We start from the raw sequence: 10,000 nt of genomic DNA on the forward strand, positions 1-10,000 counted from the left end.
CACACACACACACACACACACTGTACACTGGAGATACTGAGGTACACACACACACACACACACACACACACACACACACACACCGTACACTGGAGATACTGAGGTACACACACACACACACACACACACACACACTGTACACTGGAGATACTGAGGTACACACACACACACACACACTGTACACTGGAGATACTGAGGTACACACACACACACACACACACACACACACACACTGTACACTGGAGATACTGAGACACACACACACACACACACACACTCACACACACACACACACACACACTGTACACTGGAGATACTGAGGTACACACACACACACACACACACACACACACACACACACACACTGTACACTGGAGATACTGAGGTACACACACACACACACACACACACACACACTGTACACTGGAGATACTGAGGTACACACACACACACACACACTGTACACTGGAGATACTGAGGTACACACACACACACACACACACACACACACACACTGTACACTGGAGATACTGAGGTACACACACTCACACTCACACACACACACACACACACACTGTACACTGGAGATACTGAGGTACACACACACACACACACACACACACACACACTGTACACTGGAGATACTGAGGTACACACACACTCACACTCACACACACACACACACACACACACTGTACACTGGAGATGTATGTTTACGTTCTGTCTGACAACCGGTGCTGAAACTAGTTTCAGCTAAAAACCCAGAAACAAACACTTACCAGTTACTGTTCGCCTGGGTCCATAATCGCTTTATTTGTTAACGACGCTAACGCACTGCAGTGTTATAAACTTCCTCCTAATGTTCCTCCTTCATCTCCATTCAGCCCGCGTCCTGTCAGAGACATGCAGTAGTGTCACTCATAATTATTCACACATTCACGCTTTAATAAATCTCTCTGTCCCGACAGCAGATCAGTGAATTTATACTAAAGCTGCATTCAGAGTATTGTGTGCGTGTGTGTGTGTGTGTGTGTGCGTGTGTGTATACGTGTGTGTGTGTACGTGTGTGTGCGTGTGCGCGTTTAGGAGTGCACCTCCACTCATTGACAGACAGTGTTTGATAACTAAAATCAAATCCCCCCCCCTTGCCAGAGGAGGATGTCCACCAGGAGAGTTTTATTTTATTTTTTACATTTTATTTTTACACCACACCATGGTATCGATTTTGGTATCGAATATCGTGTACTTTTGGTGGTATCGGTTACCGACTACTAGATTTTTGGTATCATGACATCCCTGTTGTGTTAGTAAGTGTACAGTGTGTATAGATTGTGTGTGTGTGTGTGTGTGTACGTGTGGTTAAGCTGAGTGATGTACTCTGTAACTGTGAGATGTTTCTGCAGACTGGCGTGCTGCAGAGTTACAGAAGAAGGTTGTGCCGCTTTGGCTTCAGCTCTGAGATCAAACTCCTCACAGCTGAGAGAACTGGATCTGTTCGCTAATAATCCAGGAGAATCAGGAGTGAAGCTGCTCTCTGATCTACTGGAGGATCCACACTGTACACTGGACACACTGGAGTAAGTTACTGACGTGTGTGTGTGTGTGTGCTGATTGATGATGGACGGTGATTAACGGATTTCTATTATTCTGTCCTGTTCTCTGTCTTACAGCATGTAGGGAAAACACCCCTTTAGGTTTTTTTAAGACGAGGGAGACCCGTCACACATTTCAACCCAGTTCCGTGGAGTTTTGTCCGTCCTCACAGTGAAGATCTTCAGCAGTAACCGTGATGGACCCCATGCTTTATTCCACTCAGCTACACGTCACTGCAGGATTTTATATCGTAATATTACAGTCCAGTATTGACACACACCGCAGTGACATCATCATCATCATCACCACCAAGAGTGGTGCGCAAGAGTGTGTGCGCGAGTTTAGGAGTGCACCTCCACTCATTGACGGACAGTGTTTGATAACTTAAACCCCCCACCCCCACCCCCCTTTGACAGTATCAGCCAGAGGAGGATGTCCACCAGGAGAGTTTATTTTATTTTATTTTTAAAATTTTATTTACAGAGTAAAAACTCAATTTTATTTTAAGAGTGCGCACGAATCTGCCTTTCTCCTAGTGAAGTTCACAACGTGCCTGGACTTGATTATTTTGTAGTTAACGGAGAAACTAGCGTCTTTACTAACTGCTTTATAAATAATAATAATGTTGTGTGTAACAGCATCATGATTTAATCTGATTATATGAAAAATGTACATTTACTCTTTATATAAACCTGTTATTATCTGCACATTTACTTTATATACTCATCTACAGTTCTAATAAAAATTACTGAGAGTCTGCGTGTGACTGAGAACAGCACGTGGCTTGAATTCTATCTCTGTAAATACACATTATAAATATATATACACACAGACACACACACACACACATATGAGTGAAGCTGAATGCATTACACACAAAACTTTATTGTTCCAGAGAAAGAAACGCAGCAGAGTTTAATCTCCTGCAGCTCATCTTCAAGATTTATTAGTTTATTTCATGCTGTAAGACAGAACAGGACAGAACCATCACACACTCATCATGTAAATACCATCACACACACACACACACACACACACACACACACACACACACACACACAGTAATCATTCCCCTGTTCCCCCTGACATTATAATATGCAGTGAAAGTCTTACTGTAACGTTCTCACACATCATCATCTACATAAATAACACACACAGTCACAGAACACAGTCATGTGGAAAAGTCTCTGATCCACAGAAACTATTCCATTCAGTAGAATTTTATTAATCAGAAACCTTCTCTCACAGACGACAGAGTTAGACAGCACGGAATTTATTAATTCGTTTACTAGAATACCACTGCGTATTCGTCATGTATGTTTACTTTGAATTGTGCGTTTTATATTTATTTAAAATTATTGTGAAGAATCGAAAATCCTGGCCCTTCGAATCAACATCAGAGTCGACTCCAACGATTCCGGAATCGAAAAGATCGGATCTAGCGCGAGGTGGTGCCCGATTCCCCCGCGCGCGAGTCGATTCAGTGGAAATTTATTCAGATTTTTTTTAAACGACGTAGGCTGCGAACTTGGGGAAATTATTTTTATTTATTGATATGCTAGATCACACTTGCAGATCTGTAATTTATTATGAATTTTAGTGTACTGCGTGATTAGTTTGTCGACTTGATAATTATGAAGTATCGTGAGGATCCGGATCAGAGTCGAATACAAAAAAACCAGAATCGTTCAGATGTAGCGCGTGCGCTGTCGTCACCTTAGACGTCAAATCGTTGAGGAAGAAAAAAAATCGCTCGTATTTGCCTCAGAAACACACTTAACAACCGCGGTCGTTTGTTCTCGTGCGGTGAAACGAAATCTGGGGTGTCACTCGAGTATAAACGTGTCGAGTGAATTACGTGAACGTCTTGTTTATGTTAGCTGGCTAACTTGCCATCACGTCAGCCACCATGCTAGCCATTTCTTTGTGGACAAGCAAGCATCCGTCCCGCGGCCACTCCCCCCTCCGCCTCGTGACACCTCACACGTAAGCTGTAACCGTCCTCTGTTTGGGATTCTGATTGGCTGGGCGGAATTCTCCAGGCGCGTCACTTCATGAATATGCAAATTACAGCAGGCGTCAGGCTAGTCTGTGCTGCTAACAAACAGCGAGCTAGGCTAGTTAGACAGAGAGCGCAGAGATATAGCGAGAAAACGAGGCAGAACAAATAAAAGAAGAGAAAGAAGAGAGAGAGAGAGAGAAAGGGAATATCAGTGTGTGTAGATACAGGAGCGGGAAAGAGGTGGTTTCCGCCATGATTATGTGTTTGTAGGACTGGCGATGAAATCGAGTAGCCATGGCCATGTCTCTGAGTGCAGACGATGAAGATTACGACTCGGACACAGCCGAACAGGTCAGCACATACATACATACATACATATATATATATTTATATATATACACACACACACACACACCTTATATAAATAACGTTTTACACACACAAATATATCTCAACTGTTTAATATATCAACTGTTTTCTTTCCCCTCACTGAGTGCCTGTGCTTCCTGATTCCGCTTTAAAATGGAAGACAACATCTCTCTCTCTCTCTCTCTCTCTCTCTCTCTCTCTTGATTTCTTTCTCTCCTGCTCCCTATCTCGGGAAGGGAACAAGGGAGTGAGCTCAGAGCTGTCTGTCTCTAACTCATCCTCTCTAATGATGCTCAGAATCTTCTCATAAATCTATAAGACTGGTGAAATCTCCAACACTTCAGCATGAACACTCCATTTCCTGTTTCCCTGTTGTTGTTGTTTTCAAGGTTGTAGGAGGCGGATCTTGTGTTTATTCTGTTTTAGGGTGTCAGATGGAGATGAGGTTTCGTTTAGATGTTCACGGAGGTGTGAGACAGGTCAGAGGAGACGGCTGTGTTCAGCGTGACCATGACCAGACCTGTGTGGTCTTGCAGTTTCTGTACCAAACCAATCGTGTGTGTGTGTGTGTGTGTGTGTGTGTGTGTGTAGGTGTAGGTGTAGGTGAGAAAATGAGATTAGTCTTCCCGGATGGAGAGCAGCAGAAATCCCCCTTTTCCTCCGCATTCCCGTTTCAAGACGTATCACAGCTAAAGAAACCAAAAGCTCTTCTCTGTCAATTTCACTTCCAGTTTCTTCTCTTTTTATATTTTTTATATCAGGTTTAAAATCCTCAGCCGAGCTTTACTAGAGCACTTTACCCACAAATACTTGGGGGGAAAATAAGGGATGTTAATTATTTTCTTATCTTTTTTTTTTTTAAAATTGTTGTTGGGGTAATAACGACGAGTGACCAGAATGACCCCGAGGGTGCCAATACTTTTAATTCTACATAAAATAATCGAACATCAGCGCGCCAGGTATCGAAATAAAACAAAATATGACGAGTAATGATGATTTTCCGTGTCTGAATCTCAAATCAGACGTGTAGTACACTATGTAGGCTGTACAAGATCACCATGTCCATACCCTGTGTAGAGCGCATGTATAGGGAATAGCAAACCATTTGGGATTAATACATTTAATGATGGATTATTAATTAGATTGAAGAAGTTAATGAAAAGGAAACTTTTAAGTTGATGATTAAATTGGAAAAGAAGGTGCTCTGGTTTCAGGAATAGGGAATCGGGAGCTGTTTGGATTGGAACACAGCCCGAACATCACCGCTGAACATCATCTCTATAAGAGAAATCTACATTTTTAAATTTTTTTTTAGAGAAAAATCGAAGTTAAATCATCATGTTCCAAAACATTGTTCAACTTTTAAATGAAATCATAATTAACAAATTCAAATGAAAATTAAAAAACGATCCCTAAGTTATTGAGCTCTTCACAGAACAAGAGGGGTGCCAATATTTTTGACTCACCCTCAATGTCAGTGCTCGTGCAGTGAGTGTTAAACCTACTGAAGAGTGTACGTGAGTGTACAGAGTGAGCTGTACAGATGTCTGACAGATGATGATGGGGCACTGCTCTTTGATGACGTCAACTTGTCCGTCAGTGCAAAAGTTTGCGCACCTTCAAGACATTTTATACTAATCAGCTGTTCCTTTATTATTAGGATTATTTCTATTATTAGAACTGCTAAATGGTCCAATACTGCAATAATAATGAAATAATATTAAAAGGAGGCCAGTTCAAATGTTTGTGCACCCCCCTTTCCCTTCCCTTTCCCAGTCTTCCTGAGCCTGACAGGTTCAGGACGTATTTCTCCTCCATTTTAAGATTTTGCTTATGAAAAAATATTTAAACACAGAAATATGAGTCAAGTGATTAATTCACACACTCATCTGCAGGACGATTGACTGAAAGTAAAGTAATAAACAACAGGACAGTGGAGAGTGTGTTCACGGTCACCGCTGCAGGGAAAAATATAACTGTTCTTAAGTAGGGTTTATTCATTCACATCGGTGTGTGTGTGTGTGTGTGTGTGTGTGTGTGTGTGTGTGTGTGTGTGTGTGTGTGTGTGTGTAACAGTCAGCCATTCCATTGTCCAACTGTACCGTTGTCTAAATATTTGTGTGTGTACTGGGATTGGTCAGAGATGACTGTACTCAAATGAGTGACTTATTGGAAGTGGAAGTGTCTCTGTGTGTGTGTGTGTATGTGTGTGTGTGTCATGGGAAAGTCAGTTGTTCTTCAGAAGTGGGAACAGAGACCGTGTGTTTGTGTGGAAATTTAGTAACATTGAAAGTAGGATTGGAACACAGCCTTCGTTTCTTTTTGGGTTTATGTTAATGTGAGAGAGAGTGCTCCGTGGCGTTGTTGTCAGGTGTCAGTGTGACGTCAGGGTACTGGTCAGGTAGGTGTGTGTGTATCAGTAGTGTGTGTTGTAGCTGTTACTCTGTGTTTGTAGACTCCAGTGTTTAGTCGTTATTCACTAATCAGGGTTTACTGTCGATTACGTTTCCTTTTATCATTTAAGATTCTAATTAAATCTTCTTTACTTCACATCTGTATATTCCTGTAGAACGTAACGAACATGCTCAGTGACTCTTAATGGTTTATTAATGAACGTGTCACAGCAGTGTAATAACACTCGTCTGTCTCTGTAAGCTGCTTTGGGACGATGTCCCTGGGTAAAATCACCACGAGTAAAACTGAACTGAATTCTACACAGAAACTAGGTTCATTTTGTATTTTAAGTGTAAACAGTTTGCAGACGTCACACGGTTAATAACTTTCATTAACACTCTATACTGTGTAGTGACTCCGTGATGTGTGTGTACAGTAATTTTAGTGTGTGTGTGTGAGACTCCTGCTGTCCTCTCTGCTCCACAGCAAAGGCCAGCTAACAGGCCCAAAGCCAAGATGGCGTCCACGCCCACGGCGTCCACGCCCACTACGTCGACATCGTCGTCTTCGGCGGGGGGCGTGGTCAAGCTGCCGTCCAATCGGAGCTCGTCGGGGGCGCGGCGGAGACGTACACGCTGCAGGAAGTGTGAGGCGTGTGTGAGGAGCGAGTGTGGAGAGTGTCACTTCTGTAAGGACATGAAGAAGTTCGGGGGACCGGGACGCATGAAACAGTCCTGCATCATGAGGCAGTGTATCGCTGTAAGATACACACACACACACACACACACACACACACACACACACACACACGAAACAGTCCTGCATCATGAGGCAGTGTATCGCTGTAAGATACACACACACACACACACACACACACACACACACACACACACACACACACACGAAACAGTCCTGCATCATGAGGCAGTGTATTGCTGTAATATATATACACACACACACACACACACACGAAGCAGTCCTGTTTAACGAGGCAGTGTTCTGCTGTAATGTACACACACCTTGCTTTGTTGCTAGCCGGTAAAGTGTTCAGTGTGGCTGCGTCCAAAATCACAAGCTTAATTATTATTATTATTATTATTATTACTTCAATAAGGAATGTAGTATGCATAATATTTGTTATTTCGTTTATGATCTTATTACAGAGTAGTGTTTGAGACTGACGTGTGTGTGTGTGTGTGTGCGCGCAGCCCGTTCTGCCCCACACAGCGGTGTGTGTGGTGTGTGGAGAAGCCGGTAAAGAGGACACGCTGGACGATGAGGAGGAGAAATTTAACGCCATGCTAATGGAGTGCTCCATCTGCAACGAGATCGTCCACCCTAACTGCCTAAAGGTCAGACTGGGGCTGCGTCCCAATCCCTCTAACCCCTACTGACCGTGTCCTAAACACTGCTTTGTGTTAAAGAGAAGCTCTCTCTCTCTCTCTCTCTCTCTCTCTCTCAGGTGAAGGATGCAGCAGGGGTAGTGAACGACGAGCTCCCTAACTGCTGGGAGTGTCCCAAATGTAACTACGCAGGGAAGACTGGGAAAGTGAGTTTCAGAAGAGCGATCAGTGTGCTGCTGCAGTTTCATTTTCACTTTCATCACACAGATTATTTATTACCTGCTTTAGTTAAAAAAAGTAATCAGAGCGTGTAACCATAGCAACAGTTGTATGTTGAATGAAGTGTGTGAGGTGTAAATTGGTGATTAAATGCGTGAGGTATAAAGTCGTCTCGTCTCGTCTCGTCCTCTTGGCCTGCAAGCAAAAACGAGGCCCAGGATTTAAGTACGCGTCCAACCTGCCGGGCTCGCTGCTGCGGGAGCAGAAATCCACACGGGACGGTAAGGACGAGGGCGAGCGCAGGAGGGCCGAGAGGGACGACACTCCCAGGATGCCCTGTGAAGACACGCCCACGCTGCTGATGCCCAGAGACATGCCCCGCCCCCGACCCGACATGCCCAACTTCCTCAGGAAGAAGAAGAAACTATTTGATGATGACGATGAGGAAGAAGATGCTAGCGCAAAGAAGAAGGTAACATCAAAGTCTGTGTGGTCATTTACAGTTACCCCTACACTCTACCCCCTATACTGTACACTCCACACTCTACCCCCTACACTCTACCCCCTACACTGTACACTCTACACTATACCCCCTACACTCTACACTCTACCCCTACACTCTACCCCCTATACTGTACACTCCACACTCTACCCCCTACACTCTACCCCCTACACTGTACACTCTACACTATACCCCCTACACTCTACCCCCTATACTGTACACTCCACACTCTACCCCCTACACTCTACCCCCTACACTGTACACTCTACACTGTACACTCTACACTATACCCCCTACACTCTACCCCCTATACTGTACACTCCACACTCTACCCCCTACACTCTACCCCCTACACTGTACACTCTACACTGTACACTCTACACTATACCCCCTACACTCTACACTCTACCCCTACACTCTACCCCCTATACTGTACACTCCACACTCTACCCCCTACACTCTACCCCCTACACTCTACCCCCTACACTGTACACTCTACACTATACCCCCTACACTCTACACTCTACCCCTACACTCTACCCCCTATACTGTACACTCCACACTCTACCCCCTACACTCTACCCCCTACACTCTACCCCCTACACTCTACACTCTACCCCCTACACTCTACCCCCCACACTCTACCCCTACACTGTACACTCTACCTCCTACACTCTACACTGTACACTCTACACTATCCCCCATTAACTCTACCCCCTACACTCTACTCCCTACACTCTACACTGTACACTCTACCCCCTACACTCTACCCCCCACACTCTACCCCTACACTGTACACTGTACCTCCTACACTCTACACTGTACACTCTACACTATCCCCCATTAACTCTACCCCCTACACTCTACACTGTACACTCTACACTGTACACTCTACACTGTACACTCTACCCCCTACACTCTACCCCCTACACTCTACCCCTACACTGTACACTGTACCCCCTACACTCTACCCCCTACACTCTACCCCCTACACTGTACACTGTACCCCCTACACTCTACACTCTACCCCCTACACTCTACCCCTACACTCTACCCCCTACACTCTACCCCTACACTGTACACTGTACCCCCTACACTCTACCCCCTACACTCTACCCCCTACACTGTACACTGTACCCCCTACACTCTACACTCTACCCCCTACACTCTACCCCTACACTGTACACTGTACCCCCTACACTCTACCCCTACACTCTACCCCCTACACTCTACCCCTACACTGTACCCCCTACACTCTACACTCTACCCCCTACACTCTACCCCCTACACTCTACCCCTACACTCTACCCCCTACACTCTACCCCTACACTGTACACTGTACCCCCTACACTCTACCCCCTACACTCTACCCCCTACACTGTACACTGTACCCCCTACACTCTACCCCCTACACTCTACCCCTACACTGTACACTCTACACTGTACACTCCACCCCTACAATCTACCCCTACACGCTACCCCCTATACTCTACCCCCTACACTGTACAGTCCACCCCTACACCCTACCCCCCATGCTGTACCCCCTGTAAACCCTTTAAGTGTACTGGTTCTGGGAGA

General features: G+C 44.8%; 2 protein-coding genes across 7 annotated transcripts in view; both read left to right on the plus strand.

Annotated features, from left to right (window-relative positions):
- Positions 1–2,352, plus strand: part of LOC108264944 (NACHT, LRR and PYD domains-containing protein 12) — a 23,107-nt gene extending 20,755 nt beyond the window's left edge. For all 3 annotated transcript variants that reach the window (XM_053680016.1, XM_053680014.1, XM_053680015.1), the window contains 2 exons: positions 1,404–1,577; positions 1,671–2,352. In XM_053680016.1, the coding sequence (XP_053535991.1) occupies positions 1,404–1,577; positions 1,671–1,677 (181 nt within the window). In that variant the 3' untranslated portion in view covers positions 1,678–2,352. The remainder of the gene's footprint in view (positions 1–1,403; positions 1,578–1,670) is intronic.
- A 1,277-nt stretch (positions 2,353–3,629) lies between these two features.
- Positions 3,630–10,000, plus strand: part of kdm2ba (lysine (K)-specific demethylase 2Ba) — an 11,147-nt gene continuing 4,776 nt past the window's right edge. Inside the window, exons 1-5 of one of the 4 annotated variants that reach the window (XM_053680009.1) lie at positions 3,630–3,946; positions 6,845–7,117; positions 7,567–7,710; positions 7,821–7,907; positions 8,114–8,392. In XM_053680009.1, coding sequence (XP_053535984.1) covers positions 3,890–3,946; positions 6,845–7,117; positions 7,567–7,710; positions 7,821–7,907; positions 8,114–8,392 — 840 coding nt within the window. In that variant the 5' untranslated portion in view covers positions 3,630–3,889. Of the gene's footprint in view, positions 3,947–6,844; positions 7,118–7,163; positions 7,203–7,566; positions 7,711–7,820; positions 7,908–8,113; positions 8,393–10,000 lie in introns of those variants that run through there. The other 3 variants (XM_053680010.1, XM_053680011.1, XM_053680012.1) reach the window with 3 other exon arrangements.

The sequence above is a fragment of the Ictalurus punctatus genome, chromosome 5 (genome assembly GCF_001660625.3).
Source record: "Ictalurus punctatus breed USDA103 chromosome 5, Coco_2.0, whole genome shotgun sequence".
NCBI classification, from domain to species: domain Eukaryota; kingdom Metazoa; phylum Chordata; class Actinopteri; order Siluriformes; family Ictaluridae; genus Ictalurus; species Ictalurus punctatus.